At 39.0% G+C, this 18,264-nt stretch overlaps 1 protein-coding gene across 3 annotated transcripts in view; it reads right to left on the reverse strand.

Annotated features, from left to right (window-relative positions):
* TNIK (TRAF2 and NCK interacting kinase) overlaps positions 1–18,264 on the reverse strand; it is a 408,961-nt gene that overhangs the window by 25,049 nt on the left and 365,648 nt on the right. For all 3 annotated transcript variants that reach the window (XM_073803896.1, XM_033855468.1, XM_033855467.1), the window contains 2 exons: positions 13,462–13,646; positions 1,002–1,131 (listed from right to left, as the gene is read on the reverse strand). In XM_073803896.1, the coding sequence (XP_073659997.1) occupies positions 1,002–1,131; positions 13,462–13,646 (315 nt within the window). The remainder of the gene's footprint in view (positions 1–1,001; positions 1,132–13,461; positions 13,647–18,264) is intronic.

The following is an 18,264-nucleotide window of genomic DNA, read 5'->3' on the forward strand; positions in this document are numbered from 1 at the left end:
CCTGCTATTACTGTTTTCCAATCTACCCTAGCTGAGGAAGGGGAATGACAGATGATATAGGTTTGTGTTTCAGAAGGAAGAGTGGGAAGCGATATCAAGTAAAAGGAGAGCTTGACGCTATGGAGAGGGTGAAATAAAATAGGTAACATTTATGGGATGCTTAGATGCATTAACTCATTTAATCCCCTCAATCATCCTGTGAGTCATATATTATTACTTATGAAATTTTATAGATGACAAAATTGTTGCAGGGAGAGGTCAAGTAACTTTTGCCCAATGTCACCAGACATTACTTTCCTTCCAAGAAAAGACCTGCTTGCACGGTGATGATGAAGCGAAAAAGAAGAAAAGACGGATTCTAATGTGTCCAGGCCCTTCTTATCGGCACAGATACAATGGGGAAGTTGTGCATGCTGGAGGGACAGGTGCAAGGGAATGTGTGCCCCCAAATGATGTTCCTAGAGTTTAAAAAGACAAAATTCCTCAAAGTGCTCAGGTGCATTTTTAAGTACATCTTCGGATTTCTTTGTTCTTTCACCAGTATAGCTTAATAGTCTTTAATGTTAATTTAACTAGATAAGATGATATCACCATTTCTTGGAACTACCGAGCATTTTCTACATAAAATCCACAAGGATAAAACCTCGGATGGGGAGGAGAAGACATAACAAGGCCACTGATGTTATTTGGATAGACCATTCATTTCTGTTTTCCTGTGGTAGGAAACATCTGGGTTTGCCAGTCTTATATCCTCAGGCTCAAATGCTATATTCCGATTTGCACAGCTTCCACTGAAGGATCTGGACAAATGTGATTAAGCTCAGAAGGATGCAGGAAAGAAGGAAGACAATTAAAATCACTCATCCATTTAGAAACACGGGCCCTTCTCCCTCCCTCCACCCCATTCCCTCAAATACAAGCAGTAAGCATCCTCTGTGAAAGCTCTAATATAAAAACCAATTAAGAAATGCACTTCTTCTACAGTTTTTATACCAACTTACTTCTCTTATCATCAAGGTCCCTTCTCTTGAAATACTGCTGCTGAAAGTGTCTGCGTGAGAGGTCTCCAGCCCGTGCGTGCCGACCATTCCCGCATTGTACGGCTCAGCGCTCCCGGGGGCTCCTGTGGGTCTGAAAGGGGAAGGAACAACATTCACGACAGTGTATGTTTAGGGAACACCTGTTTCCTGTCCACAGTAATATTTTTTATTGTAGTGAAATATACATAACATGAAATTTACCATTTTAAGTGTAAAGGTCAGTGGCCTGAAGTACATTCCACTTTCATCTTTAATGCTGCACGGATGCTTGAACTGAGGTCCCACTTCTGCAGCGTCCCCTCTGGACCTACTCTCCACTAGGCAGCCAGCGTGAGCAACCGGGCTCTGCATGATCTCTAAGCCCTCCCTACCCTGTCTTTGACCAGCAGGCGCCCTGAATTTTGCACATGCTGTTCCCTCTGCCTGGAAAACTCTCTCTCACCCTGGCTCTTGGCTGGTTCCCTCTCATTTACCTGATTTCATCTTATCTGATACTTTCCCCGAGAAGCCTTCTCTCACCACCCATCAGTGCCTTATCCCACTAGCACCTCTTCTTTCTCTTCATCCTTTTTCCTTAATAGTTCCCATTGCAATTTGTAATTCTTTATCTTTTTGACTTTTTTAACTTTTCTATTCTCTCTCATTAGAACAGATGCTTGTGAGGGCAGAATTCTTGTCTCTTTGTTCATCCCTGTATACCTAGTACCCAGCATACAGCTTGGCACAGAGTAGGAGTATAAAAAATAATCATTTCATAAGTGGGTTTTACACTATTTAGAGAAAAGAATATCAATTAAGGGCATTCTGGTATACCAGGCACCCATTAACGAGGCTGTTTAACTCAAGAGTGTCCAGTGCTTTCTAAAACCTCTGTAATCACCCCACACTGTGGTATATTTATTTCCAGTTTGTCTATTGCTCTTGTGTTTAAGATACAGTGGGGGAAGGCAATAGGATCTTGACATCTCTGCCCTGAGAGCAGAGAATGAGGGTTGCTGTGGCCCTTGGCATAGAGCACAGCACCGTGGGAAACTGAGGACCAGGCGGGCAATGCGGCCCACTTGCAGGACTTCAGTTTTCAATGCTGGACCTATTGTTACCCTACTGTGCAGCCAACTCTCTTGTAAAGTGGGTTTTTTAAAAATAGGAAAGGCACCAGTATTTGTTTCTCTCAGGTGTATTAATTACATCTTTTACCATTTTGCTATTTTCTTTTAATTGCTTCTCATACATTAAAAAAGCGTCTCTGAAGAGAAATACCATATGATATCACTTATATGTGGAATCGAAAATACGACAGAAATGAACCTATGTACGTACGAAACGGAAACAGACTCACAGACATAGAGAAGAGACTTGTGGATGCCAAGGGGGAGGGATGGAGTGGGAGTTTGGAGTTAACAGAGGCAAACTATTACATATAGAATGGATAAACAACAAGGTCCCACTATATAGCACAGGGAACTGTATTCAATATCCTGGGATAAACCATATGGAAAAGAATAGAAAAAAGAATGTATATATATGTATAACTGAATCACTTTGCTGTACAGCAGAAATTAGCACAACATTGTAAATCAACTATACTTCAATAAAAGATAAATTTAAAAAAGTAAAAAGAAATGTACATTCCCACCAACAGTGCAAGAGGGTTACCTTTTCTCCACACCCTCTCCTGCATTTATTGTTTGTAGATTTTTTCTTGTTGTTTTTTGTTTGTAGATTTTTTGATGATGGCCATTCTGACTGGTGTAAGGTGATAGCTCATTGTAGATTTTTAAATTTTTTTAAATTAAAAAAAATTTTTTTAACATCTTTACTGGAGTGTAATTGCTTTACAATGGTGTGTTAGTTTCTGCTTTATAACAAAGTGAATCAGCTATACATATAAATATATCCGCATATCTCCTCCCTCCTGCGTCTCCCTCCCACCCTCCGTATCCCACCCCTCTAGGTGGTCACAAAGCACCAAGCTGATCTCCCTGTGCTATGCGGTTGCTTCCCACTAGCTCTCTATTTTACATTTGGTAGTATATATAAGTCCATGCCACTCTCACTTCGTCTCAGCTTACCCTTCCCCCTCCCCGTGCCTTCAAGTCCATTCTCTACATCTGCATCTTTATTCCTGTCCTGCTGCTAAGTTCTTCATAACCATTTTTTTTTTAAGATTCCCTATATATGTGTTAGCATACGGTATTTGTCTTTCTCTCTCTGACTTACTTAACTCTATGACAGACTGTAGGTCCATCCAACTCACTACAATAACTCAATTTCGTTTCTTTTTATGGCTGAGTAATATTCCATTGTATATATGTGCCACATCTTCTATATCCATTCATCTGTCAATGGACACTTAGATTGCTTCCATTTCCTAGCTTTTGTAAATAGAGCTGCAATGAACATTGTGGTACATGACTCTTTTTGTTTTTCTTTTCTTTTTTTTTTTTTAGCGGTACACGGGCCTCTCACTGTTGTGGCCTCTCCTGTTGAGGAGCACAGGCTCCAGACGCGCAGGCTCAGCGGCCATGGCTCATGGGCCCAGCCGTGCCGCGGCATGTGGGATCTTCCCAGACTGGGTCACGAACCCATGCCCCCTGCATTGGCAGGCGGAGTCTCAACCATCGCGCCACCAGGGAAGCCCCATTACTCTTTTTGAATTATGCTTTTCTCCAGCTATATGCCCAATAGTGGGATTGCTGGATCATATGGTAGTTCTATTTTTAGTTTTTTAAGGAACCTCCATACTGTTCTCCATAGTGGCTGTATCAATTTACATTCCAACCAACAGTGCAAGAGGGTTCCCTTTTCTCCACACCCTCTCCAGCATTTATTGTTAGTAGATTTTTTGATGATGGCCATTCTTACCTGTATGAGGTGATAACTCCTTGTAGTTTTGATTTGCATTTCACTAATGATTAGTGATGTTGAGCATCTTTTCATGTGTTTGTTGGCAATCTGTATATCTTCTTTGGAGAAATGTCTATTTAGGTCTTCTGCCCATTTTTGGATTGGGTTGTTTGTTTTTTTGATATTGAGCTGCATGTGCTCCTTGTATATTTTGGAGATTAATCCTTTGTCAGTTGCTTCATTTGCAAATATTTTCTCCCATTCTGAGGGTTGTCTTTTTGTCTTGTTTATGGTTTCCTTTGCTGTGCAAAAGCTTTGGAGTTTCATTAGGTCCCATTTGTTTATTTTTGTTTTTATTTCCATTTCTCTAAGAGGTGGGTCAAAAAGGATCTTGCTGTGATTGAATTGATAGAGCCACTATGGAGAACAGTATGGAGGTTCCTTAAAGAACTGAAAATAGAACTACCATATGACCCAGCAATCCCACTACTGGGCATATACTCTGAGAAAACCATAATTCAAAAAGATACATGCACCACAATGTTCATTGCAGCACTATTTACAATAGCTAGGACATGGAAGCAACCTAAGTGTCCATCGACAGATGAATGGATAAAGAAGATGTGGCATATATATACAATGGAATATTACTCAGCCATAAAAAGAAACGAAATTGAATTATTTGTAGTGAGGTGGATGGACCTAGAGTCTGTCATACAGAGTGAAGTAAGTCAGAAAGAGAAAAACAAATACCATATGCTAACACATATATATGGCATCTAAAAAAAAATGGTTATGAAGAACCTAGGGGCAGGACTGGAAGAAAGTTGCAGGTGTAGAGAATGGACTTGAGGACACGGGGAGGGGGAAGGGTAAGCTGGGACGGAGTGAGAGAGTGGCATTGACATATATATGCTACCAAATGTAAAATAGATAGCTAGTGGGATAGCAGCTGCATAGCATAGGGAGATCAGTTCCGTGCTTTGTGACCACCTAGAGGGGTGAGATAGGGAGGGTGGGAGGGAGACGCAAGAGGGAGGGGATATGGGGATATATGTATATGTACAGCTGATTCACTTTGTTATACAGCAGAAACTAACACAACATTGTAAGGCAATTATACTCCAATAAAGATGTTAAAATAAATAAACAAATAAATAAATGTTTTTAAAAAGTAGGAAAAAAAAAGGCATCTTTGGTTTCTTGGATCCTATCAAAGTCCAAGGACTTGATGGAATATTCAATCTAAGAAACAAGAAACACACCAGTCTTATGACATCTCTGGGACAGAGAAGACACCTGTCAAGGAGTTTTATCCAAAATGGAGAGGCAAAAATATGAAGAGGTGAATCCAGACAAAAAAATGTACAGGAAGCCACTTACTTTGAAATTACTAAACTAGAGCAGTGGATTGAACACATTTAAGTACAGGTTAGAACTGATGTGTTTGGGAAGAAACTCCAGAGAAGCATTTTCAATATTTCACTCCCAGAAAGGAGCTATTAATAGTGTTCAAGAGACACGGAAAAAGAAATTGCTGTAATGAATTCCTGGTGTATTGCTAGATTGGCAAATCAGAATAATTCTCAAAACTCTGATTTCTTCACTCATTTATTTGAAAATTTGTTTTATCTTGTATGCAGTTTATTTTTAGTTGCCTTAAATTCTTGTTTAAGGTAAGGTGGTGTAAAACAAATAAATCAGTAAATGAAGCATTGATCAAGAGCCAAAGTCTCCTAGGACAGGAGGCACTTTCCTTCATCACTCAGGCATTCGTTGCCAGTGTCAGAGGCTAGATGGACCTGGTGGCTGCCACCAGGCTAACACTGTACAATCAAGTTCTCTTTCAGAGTCTCACCTGAGTTCAAAGATTAAAGATATTTTGGCTCCACATCTGTTTTTACCCCAATGGTGTTCTGATTCTTTTTTTTTAAATTTTATTTTATTTATTATTTTATACAGCAGGTTCTTATTAGTTATCTATTTTACACATATTAGTGTACACATGTCAATCCTAATCTCCCAATTCATCCCACCAACCCTGCCCCGCCGCTTTCCCCCCTTAGTGTCCATACATTTGCTCTCTACATCTGTGTCTCTATTTCTGCCCTGCAAACTGGTTCATCTGTATCATTTTTCTAGGTTCCACATATATGCGTTAATATACGATATTTGTTTTTCTCTTTCTGACTTACTTCACTCTGTATGACAGTCTCTAGTTCCATCCACGTCTCTACAAGTGACCCAATTTCATTCCTTTTCATGGCTGAGTAATATTCCATTGTATATATATACCACATCCTCTTTATCCATTTGTCTGTTGATGGGCATTTAGGTTGCTTCCATGACCTGGCTGTTGTAAATAGTGCTGCAATGAACATTGGGGTACATGTGTCTTTTTGAATTATGGTTTTCTCTGGGTATATGCCCAGTAGTGGGATTGCTGGGTCATATGGTAATTCTATTTTTAGTTCTTTAAGGAACATCCATACTGTTCTCCATAGTGGCTGCATCAATTTACATTCCCACCAACAGTGCAAGAGGGTTCCCTTTTCTCCACACCCTCTCCAGCATTTGTTGTTTGTAGATTTGCTGATGATGCCCATTCTAACAGATGTGAGGTGATACCTCATTGTAGTTTTGATTTGCATTCTAATAATTAGTGATGGTGAGCAGCTTTTCATGTGCTTCTTGGCCATCTGTATGTCTTCTTTGGAGAAATGTCTATTTAGGTCTTCTGCCCATTTTTTGGATTGGGTTGTTTGTTTTTTTAATATTAAGCTGCCTGAGCTGTTTATATATTTTGGAGATTAATCCTTTGTTGATTCATTTGCAAATATTTTCTCTCATTCTGAGGGTTGTCTTTTCGCCTTGTTTGTAGTTTCCTTTGCTTTGCAAAAGCTTTTAAGTTTCATTAGGTCCCATTTGTTTACTTTTGTTTTTATTTCCATTACTCTAGGAGGTGGATCAAAAAAGATCTTGCTGTGATTTATGTCAAAAATGTTCTCCCTATATTTTCCTCTAAGAGTTTTATAGTGTGGTGTTCTGATTCTATCCAAACATTTAAATCAGAAATATCTCAACATGGATGAATTTTCATGAAAAAAGTATTTCCTAGAGCTCTTTCCAATCCGACAATTCCTTAATTAATTTTCTATATATCTCAGTTAAATTCTTCCCCAATTTTTGCATTTTCATCATAATTTTGCTAAAATTACCATCACTGGTTCCAATCCTTTTCTATGTGAATGTTATAGCAAAAATTTCATACACCAGTCAGCTTTTTTGTCCATATCATCTTTCAAAGGCTCTGTGTTCACTACTTCTACCAGATCCAATTTTAAAGGCATAAATTTTATTAAGATTTGATTCACTGTCAATTTTTAATCAATAGTGTTAGTGTTAACCACTGTCAGTTTTACATTTCGCTGAATATTTTTCTGAGACTATTTTTTTCCTGAGTCAATTTTATACTTTCAATTTTATGAGCCAGAACTGCTTCATTTATGATAAATTTTTATGGTGATCATTTTGGGCTGTTTTGAGTTTTATTCTACATTATTTCTACTAGTAATATTCCACATAGATTGACTAAAAGATGATAATCTATATTCCTTCCTTTGTCAATTTTCTTCTAAAATAGTGAGCAATTCCTCTTACTTTAAGGTTGTTCTATTGTGCAGGATTTGTCTGTTGTATTGTGAATCTTCTGTATATACCTGCTCATTCTGTGTACCTTGTATTAACTGCTCGCACCACTAATTTTTCTGCTACCATGTCGTCTGATATAAGGTAATGGCTTTTGATGATGGAAAATTCCCTAAATTTCTGCGTGCTCCAAAGTACTTCTCTACACATTTCTTTTAAAAGGCAAACTGCAGCCCACAGTTCGTGTTTCAGGGACTGCAGAACATTTTTAAATCGTAAAAGGAGACATCTTGCTGTGTCTGTTGTTGTTGATCACTTCCTTCTGTCCTTCTTACTCTCTTGGTTGTTCTTTCATCCTCTGTCTCTGTATGTTTCTTTTATGGCTTCAAGCTCCCAACTCTGCCACGTCAATCTTCATCAACCCCTTAGAAATTCTTTCGTGCATTCATTCATTCATTTACTTGTTAAAAGTTTGTTATGTGATATACATTGTACCAGACGCTAGAATATCTGAAAAATAAGACATAACCCTAAACTTCCAGAGGATTATAATCTAATGGAGGTTGAGAGACTAATAAGGTACATAAAGTGATTGGCAAAAGACAAAAAAATTAGTTTAGCAATGCAGTATTTCTAACTCAGTAAGAAGGCTTAAATAGAAGAGCAGAGGACCAACGTCAGTCAGAAGTTATTCCTCTCCTTCTCCTTCCTGTGTTTTCACAATCCTTCTCTCTTTACTGTCTCCTTCTTCCAATCAATAAACAAGATAAGGTCTCTCCTGTCTCCCATTTCATTAAAACATCTCTCTTGACCCTAATTCTGTATTTACTACCCACACTTACATTTCTCTTTCCTTAAAATTCTCCTTGCAAAGTTCTCCAGTTTATTCCTTAACACACTCTGGTTCACTCCCCAGATGACTACTTCTCATACTTGACTTCAAGCACCTTAAGGAAACTCCCTAAGTCATTTCTAAGCTCTCAGTTTCAATGATTGCTCTTTAACATGGTGTTTGGTCTCTTGCCTGTGTCTGGTATGACTGATCACTCCGCCCCATTCTTCTGTACTCCTCTGGATTTTGAGACAACTTTCCCCTGGTTTTCCTTTTATCCCTTTGTTCTCTGTTTTCTTCATCAGCTCCTCTTAAATGCTACGGGTCCCCAGGATTCTGCTTCACTCTATATAACCTTTGTACAGTGTTACTAACAGGGAAAACTGCGGGGGAGGGGCAAGGGGGTGGGAGTCGGTGGAGGGAGTAACATGGGAACTCTATACTATCTGCTCAATTTTTCTGTAACTCTAAAACTGTTCTAAAGAATACAGTTTATTAATAATAATTTTAAAAGGCAATGGTTTAAAAACGCTAAGGCTAAAACAACTATAACATTTTATAGTTAAAATAATCCTTTGTTCTAAAAATTATTTTTCTGATATAGAGTCTGGGTAGGAAGAATCAGTTGTCTGAATTTCTATAAAGACTGTGAAAAACAAAACACATCAACTAATTAGAAAGATAACTATAGAAAATTTACTGTAATTAGGTCACATGTTTAGAACAATAATCTCTAATTGGATTTGTCAAAGTGTTCCTGCAGGTATTGATTTAATTCAATTCAATATACATTTATCGAACACTTGCTACATGAAAGGCCCTTGGTTTGGCACTGGGTAGTGGATATAAAAGCTGAAGAAGACACGGTTCCTGAAACTACAGAGATTAGCATCTGGAAGAGCATAAAAAACAATGCAGATACTCAAATGCATGGCAGATGTAAGTGAGAATGTGGGACAGGGAGAGGAGGTCATTCCAAGAAGAGACAACATTGGAAAAGTGCAAGGCATTCGGAAAGAATAATGAGAAGGTCAGTTCGGCTGGAGCATATGCTGTGACAGTCATGGGGCCTAGGAATGAAAAGAGTTGTAGGGCACTAGGGATATAGCACGACCAAAGACACACTTCTACAACACGACTCAGACCAAAGACTGAACCAACGGACAGGACGGCTGAGAGGACGGCAGGCAAGAGGCGGCATGGGCACAACAATAGCCTGGCTGGTGAACGGGGCCAGAACCATGGCTCTCTAGTGAGACTGGGAAAGAGGGGACATGTGGCTTTCAGTGTCCAGACTGCATTTTATGAGATTGTGCAAAACTCAGGGACTGCAATAGCAATAGGTGGTCCTAGTGATGAAGACCACGCCTCATATGTACTGATCCGAAGCATGTGCTGGCACCTGAGGGAAGAGACTGATACTGAAGGCTGCCTCTTCAGCTTGCTTGCGCTGATGCAAATCAGCTTACGTGCCTTTCATTCCCTCCGTCCTATTCTATAAAGCTTTTATGTTTTCCCTGATTATAAAAATAGTGCATGCTTAACATAAAATTGGGGCTATACATAAAATAAAATCCTTTTGATTTGTATAATCCACAGGTAACCACTATTATAATTCCCCCTCACTCATTATTTTTCTATGCATGAGGCACTGGGAAATAGTGCAGTTGGTTAGTTATGGAATACAATCTTAGTTATGTGCACTCTTATAGGTTAAACCTCATACTATTAATATGAGGCCAACACTGTACATAGAAGAAGCTGTTGTTTTGCACATCAGGATCTCCAGCTGCTTGTCGGAATGGCTGTGCTCTATTTCTAAAAAGCTCTTTTGTATAGACTTCATGATAGTGAACTGTGTTGCAATATATTTATATAATTAATATAATATAGTAATTTTTTGCTTTAAAAAATACAGCACAAAATGTGACGGTTTACCTTAACAGTAGACAATAAAGATGATAAGAATGTATGTAAGAAGCAGTCTAACTCCGAAATGTCTTATTCCTAAAGAAACAATGGATTTTTTAATAGTATGAAGTTTCTCATGCTGTAGCAGAACAGACTGTATATGTTGGGTTGGCCCCAAAGTTCGTTTGGGTCTTTCCGTAAGCTCTTATGGAAAAACCCGAACGAACTTTTGGGCCAACCCAATATTTTAGATTCACAAAAGTGCATATATTTGGCAAATTGGAATAAACACACACATACACATGCACACATCTGTATCCTGTTTCTTCTCTGAGTATGTTTCATATACAATTACATATTTTAAATGTTCTTTAATGGACAGTCATGTCAATCTGTTTAAAATTTAGCAATTCGTCAAGAGCCACGTCAAGTTTTGCCTCCACTATAAGTATTCAATGAGAGCCCGTTTATGACTTCTTGGGATTACAGTAATAGATCCTCTGAATGCCTTTACCAGTATCTAGCCTGTTCTCTTTCCAAATCACTTTGATGAAATGATTTCTCTCAAACGTGGCACCAATCATGTCACTCCCCAGCTCAGGAGACCTTCGACGGTTCCCCACTGGCTACGTGATCCCGGTCTGGTTTCACTAGTCCAGACTTTCCCCCCGTCATGCCATCTATATTCCCACCAAACGTAACCTCCTGTGCCTTTACTTCAACTCCCCCCACCTGGGATTCTAACATCACTCCGTGTTCCTTTCTACCTTGATGACAGTTATCTGTGTACACGTCTTTCCTCTGGATTAGGCTATAAACACTTTGAAGCCAGGATTTGCAATTTCAGTGCAGTGCAGTTAAGTGTAAATCAAAGTCACTGAAGACCAACTCTATTCCAGACACCAGGCAAGGTGTTAGGAGTAGAGAGTAAATAAGGCTCAATCCTCACCCTCAAGGATCTCACAGCCCAGAGAGGGAGACAACATGTAATAAATAACCTGATTCAAGGTACTCCATGAAATGGCAGGAATGCACAGGAGACACCATGCAGCACACAGGAAGGGATGGGCTCTGCCTGTACGGGCTGGGCCGTGATAGGTGATTTCTAAAGGAACAAGAGAGTGCCAGACAGCAGAGAAAGTACAGCACAGCATGGTATATTTAGGCCATTTTAGAAAGGTGGGGGAAGAGATGGACTTGCCTTTAGAGATACGAGGGTAAATACCACTAAGAGTCTTACAAAATATGACAGGAGGTTTAAAAACCAAATGCGATTTAACATCTCTTCCAAGGCTATTGGTTATTCTTCCAACTATTTATATTACTCTGCACTTCTCCATGTATAATTTTGTCTCTCTCCAACTAGAATGTAAACTTTTGGAAGGCAGAATTCATGTCCGCACTTCTTGAATGTCTCAAAGCCCTCAGTATGGGGTCTAGCACACAGTAGAAGTCTTACCAATCTTTTAAATTCACAATCCACCCTCATAGCTGTATGCTCAGTGCTTGAAGGGAATTCAAAACATCTGTTAGAAGAATGAACCAATGCTGAGTTAAGACAAAAACTGAAAGGACCAGCATATTTTGTGGCAATGTTCTGGATTAGTGATTTTGCCTCTAGAACAACTTTATTTGCTGTTAAAAAAGCAATTGAATGCAATTTGTTTCCAAATGTCATATTTTAGCATATTTGTGGTTGTCAATAACTGGGTAATCAGCAGTAAAATAACAAGTATGGATTTTCAGCTATGATAATTGGACTTGTCTCTCAGAATTGCTTGTATGTAACGATCGTTAATCAATGGATGACATTTCCTGCAGACTGGGAGGCCCTGTCTCGCCAGCCTCTGCTGGACAGGACTGTAATCTGTGGCCTGAAATGACATCTTCTCTATAGGGAGTAAATGTGGTGTGATGACCAACAGTGGTAGCTGAGTCAAAGAAATGGAAATGAAGGAGGAGTGAAGATGGAAAAGTTAGCATTGCTCTTTATCAAAGTTATGGCAAACCAGGGCTGGGCACCTTGTGTTTATTTGGGAGAGGAAATGAGAGATGTATGTGAGTGTGACTGTATGAATATGTTTGTTTGAATTGGGGAAGTAATAGGGGAAGAGGAGAGGTTCTTTTCTAGGATCCAGTCTGATGAGAAAAAGGGAAAAGAAAAGAGAAGTAAAGGCTGTAAATACTAAGGGAAAGCTAGGTAGCTATAAATATCTAAAAAAGAAGACTGTACGTGGTGCAGTCACAGGCTGCAGCAAAGAGGATCACATAAAAGAGACAATGGAGAAGATGAAGTAGAAAATCAGGGGTGTATTTAAGTCAAACACTCAGAAGCTTCTCTGCAGGTTTGTTTGACTCCTGATTGTTTTGCTGGGATGCTAACTCATGCTGCCTCCTGCATTCCACCTTAGTGGTGGTGGTGACAGTGAAATATATGTCTCATGTTGTCAGTTTTAACCCCTAAATGCCATTGCCTATAATTTTGCTCTTTAGTTCTAGGGTGTGGCTGTCAGTATCACTTGCCCAGAGATGACAGGAACCAAGAAAGCATCACCCAAGGGATGGTGAATGCCACAACAGCTTAGACAAAGCATATGCAGTCCTAGAAATGCTACATATTCTAAGTAACTGTGTCTAGGGAGAGGGGTGAAGATAGAACTATGCTCTAATAAAAACGTGAATCCCCAAAGTCAACTTTGCCCGAGACTCATAAATGATCTTATATTTAATTCATATTTCCTGTCCTTTTGTCTTGGAGACCTAACCTCTCCTGACCTACAATGATGAAGCAGGTCTCGGGAGGGACCTCCCTGGTGGTCCAGGGGTTAAGACTTTGCCTTCCAATGCAGGGGGTGTGGGTTCGATCCCTGGTCAGTTAAGATCCCACAGGCCTCGGGGCCAAAAAACCAAAACATAGAAAAACAGAAACAGGGCTTCCCTGGTGGCGCAGTGGTTGGGAGTCCGTCTGCCAATGCAGGGAATGCAGGTTTGTGCCCCGGTCCGGGAAGATCCCACAGGCCGCGGAGCGGCTGGGCCCATGAGCCATGGCCGCTGAGCCTGCGCGTCCGGAGCCTGTGCTCCGCAACTGGAGAGGCCACAACAGTGAGAGGCCCGTGTACCGCAAACAAAACAAAACAAACAAAAAAAACCCAGAAACAATATTGTAAAACGCAGGTCTCTTACATCAGTCTGGGTATGTCGCTGACAGCCACCGTCCCGTCCTGGGTCTCGCTCTCTCCATCTTCCTCCTCTTCATCACTGCTTTCCGACTCCTCACTCGAGGAGGAGTAATCCGTCACTTTCTTCAGTGGGCGGTTTGTTTCTTCAATCCGGAGTTCTCTTAATTCTTTGGCTAATGCCGTCAGATCCTACAAGAGAAAAGCGTGTCCAGCGTATATGAATTATAGAACGACCAAAGCGACGTCTCTCAGCAAGTCTCCGACTCAAGCAACAAGAAATAAACAAGAAAAAAAAGCTCTCTATAGAACTGTTACAAACATAGTTACTGCATGAAACCAAGAAAACGATGTTTGTAGCGCGGAGAAACTAGAAAAGAAAGATGAAATAAATTTAAACTTTGTTCACAACCAATTGCTAGACTGAGACTGTTCGGTTCTGAATCTGCATGTGTATATATGTGTATGTGCACTGTGTGTGTACACATATATACAAACACTGGGTTCACATTTTATTTTGGGAAGGTGAAGTTGGTCACCCACCCTCATAGTTAATTACCCACAGGATTAGAAATTACTCCCCAGTATTTTGAGACTCCTGCCCAAGCCATAGTCATGGACTTTCTCCTCTTATGATTGCTACTGTACCAAAATCTAGCATCAGTCACAGAACAGAGCAATTCCCAAGGTTCCAGCTGCTACAATGACTCATTTGGTGTGTCATCATTCCCTGGACAGCCGAGGCACCACATCAAATAATGGCCCACCCCAAAGCCCAGTGCCACTGAAATTTAGAGCCACAGAGCTGAGTTAATCAAGAGGAACAACAACAAAATAAAACAAACAAAAACAAACAAGAGTTCTCTTCCAGGACGATAGGTGTTTCATTGTCTTTTGTTTGATATTGCGTCACCTGGCAGAAACCCTGGCGGAGAATACTGAAATGAATGTGCAAACACCAAAAGGAAGAGGTAAACTTTCAGTTTTCCATGAGTATGATGAAACCTTTAGCCTTATGGATGTGATGAGGTGGTATTTAATCACCAGGCACATGGCAGGCGGTGTGCTGAAGATCTGACTACCTTTTATTGTACATGCTTTCAGAGCAATGCAGAGGGAAGCAGTTCTGCTAAAGCATGGCCGCTCTCATTTGCATGGTTAAACTGCCCTTGGCACACAGCATGCAAGTGAAGAAAAAGCAATTTGACATCAGTCTTACCATTTCTCCCTATATTAGTGACCCATGTGGGAATCAGAGCATTCAGTGAGAGACAGGGGATTAGGGAGAAAGAAACTCATTTGAAGATGCTAAATCCCACAGTTTTCTTATGGCCATATTCTCTCTTTATTTCAATCCAGAAATGTATTTGCCCAATTCACCTGATGTAAGGTTAGAGCAATATAGGTGATCTAAATGACATCTGATAATCTATCCTGATAGGTTAGAAGAAAAGTTGTGATAAATGTGTGTAATTAAATTATAAATATAATTTTATTTTGAGAAGACAACAGATCATCCTGTTTCTTTACTGGTGCCTATATGTGAGGCATGAATGTATTGGTTAAGACTAAGGACAGAAAATGCTGCAGGTTTTTTATTTGGTCTAGAAATTTAGAAAGTTCAAGGTGTTACGTGAAGCATTCATTTCTTTCTAATTTCATAAAAATCAAAGGGACAGCAATGACAACTTTTACATTTGTTCTGTAGTCATTTGAATTGAAGCCCTTGGAAAAGGGAAGCTTTTGAAAATTCAAATTGTGCATTTTCCACCCAAACATGCTCGCTGGGCTTTTACACACATGCACACACACATGGCCTCAATCTCAGTGGATATAGTTATCCCATCCATGAAAGTGAAAATAAAATTGTATTAAAAAGACTCAAACTGTTTAAATATAATGTACACCATGAATGAAGAGGAAAATTACCACACAGAATTTTAGGCAAATTTATTTCCGGTTTCTTTGGTGATGGGCCAAAATAAGAAAAGCTAATGCTCAGATTTCAGCTTTTTACTTCTTATTTCCTCTTGACAATTGCCAATGTTTATCTTTATCAAATTGACGAGAAAGTGAAGGGTATGCTACACTTGAGCACATTGGGAAAATACAGTTTAGATATTTGTTAAAACAATTAATGAAAAAGGACATTATAATCCTCCAAACCAATAAAATAATTAAAAATTATATAAATTTATTTTGTATTTTTCCTTCTCTATGTTAGGACCATGTATGTCTCATCAAATAATACAACTAGCATCTAAAATGTTACTTGTGATTAAAAAAATTTTTATTATAATTTAAAGAGAGAATATGGTTAAGAGAGTTTATTTCTAATGTCAGTAATTCTGAGTAAAATATAATAATATTAACTATGATTTATTTAAATTAATAATACATTTTCCCCATGGGTTGGTTTTCCTTATCACTGACATTTCAAAGCAAGACAAAGAAGATTTAAAAAAATCAAAACTATTTAGAAATATTTAGCTGGTCCAAAGTCCATTGATTTAAAGTAACTCTCACTTGTTAAAATCACCTAAATTTCTCCAAACACTGTATTTAGGAACACTTTTAAAGCTCTGACCTGCTTTATAATTTCACTTTTAATTAGAGGTTTGTTTTTTTTTTTTTTTTTTGGTTTCTGTGTTATTAAAAAGCTATCTTTCCTGAAACTTTAGAAATAATTGCAAATTCCTTTTAAGTTTAATTGGTAACAGCTTGGCAGGTGAGACATATATGAAAATCCCAAGGTACCAATAATGAGTAACTCAAAACTAATACCCCAGCCAAAGAAAATTAATCTTCCATTGCCCATAGTCTGTGTGTTTAGCTGAAGTTTTGTTCCTTATCCATCCACCCTGGAAAAACTTAGAATAGCAAAGTTATAGGAAAGAGACATGATCTAAAACTGACACCATTGTGTTCAGATCCATTTTCATATGTTTTATTTTCTGACAATACCAATCTTCTCCATATAATGAGTTTTTGTGGTAATTTATTGCTTGACTGTCTCAAGCCTGGAGCTAAAAAGTATTAAAAAGAGGAAAAAGTGCTATTTACAATAAAAATATTTGAGAATGTATAACTGAAAAAGAAATATGACAAAATGTTAAGCTTTTTGACTACAGAGTAAAGATAGTTAAGGGGCTCTCACCCAAAGGTTTGTTTCATGTAACACTTTTTAGAATCAACTTGATATAATTTTTCTTTCAAAAAGGCTTATTTAATCTGACAATTATGCATACTCTGCTTTAAAAGGTGCTCTTTTGGGTATCTTTTTAAAAACAATATAGTTTATGCAAATTTTAGTTCAATTTTTTTAAACTATTAAAATAATAGTTAAAGGTTTTAAAGTTGTTTTTTTCTTTACATATTAAAATAATTCATTTCCTTTTTAGGAAATCTAAAGATATGACTTGGGGAAGTCAATTGACTTCGAATCTTCAACTGAGGGAAAAAAGGTTTGTTCCAGTTCTGTCCAGTCTATGGATGTGCTCTGGAATTTGTCAGATTTCTACATACAATAAAAAAGTGGTGGTAAAGCCAGTGTTTGCTTACGTATCTAATCTTCATGACATCTATTTAATTGTGCTAAAGTAAAAAGAATATTTATTCTGGAGGGTTGTATTAAATAATCACAGACTACGCTGTACAATCTCATGTTCCATAGGAAGGAATGCCAAATGCATGGACACTCCCCCAGACTGACTTTTATGGAACTCAAATAATTAAATTAGCAATAACAAGCAATATGTTTTTGGCATTTTAAAACCGCTCATTTCAAACTCGGGTTATCTAAATGGCTTATCAGTCACGGTGGATGGAAGCCATCTTAAAACCTAGGAATGGAGATGGGAGAGAGATTTAACTCAAGGTTTTTTGACTGTGGCACTACTGCCATTTGGGGTGGATAAGCCTCTATTGTAGGTTGTTTTCCTGTGCACTGTAGGTTGTTTAGCAGCAGCTCTCCGCTCTACACACAAGACGCCAGCAGCACCGCTTCCCGCCTCCAAGTTGTGACAACCAAACTGACTCCAGACTTTCCCAAATGTCTCCTAAGGGAAGGGGAGTTGCGGGGGGGATACCCATCCCTGGTTGAGGACCACTGGGTTAGGCAGAACCAAGGAGTCCTGTGTTTTGGATCAGTGATACTCAAGGGGTAGGGTTAGAAGAATCATGTGGAGGGCTTTTTCCAGTCATCCATGGCTCTAGAGATTTTGGTGTACAGCTTACACCCCCTCAATTATTTGTACCTCTGTTGCCTACCTCTCATCTCTGTCCAGTGTGCTAGAGTATATCCTGAAATAAATAAAGCAATTTTTAAAAGCCTAAAATATCCTGGGTTAACCAGATGAAATCCACGAGAGCCCTTTCCCTCATGACAGCCACCGCCAAGCTAATTTCTGGACTCATAAGAGGAAACCTTGAGCTGTGCACACACACGACCATTTTATTGGCAGCCTGAGCACCAGAACCGTTTGGTAGAAAACTGATAAAATTTGTGATAATCCCTGAAGGCTGTAGCACAGAGCAATTAAAAACATTTCCCTTTTTTCTTTCTATAATGCCATCCACACACTGTAGACATGTAGAATCTTTTTTTTATATATAAGCAATAATTCTTTAACTATGATAATGACTTTCTAAATCACTCTGAGTGGTGAGGCGGTCATAATTCTGAAAAAGTGATGCTTTTCGGTAAAGATCAGACACATAGAAACGTGCTTCTTCCACCAGAATAGCTCCACGCCTCAGGCCCTGGCTTTACGTAGCGCTTCACACTTCAGAAAATGCTCCCGCACTCATG

Source organism: Tursiops truncatus, chromosome 4 (assembly GCF_011762595.2).
Source record: "Tursiops truncatus isolate mTurTru1 chromosome 4, mTurTru1.mat.Y, whole genome shotgun sequence".
NCBI classification, from domain to species: domain Eukaryota; kingdom Metazoa; phylum Chordata; class Mammalia; order Artiodactyla; family Delphinidae; genus Tursiops; species Tursiops truncatus.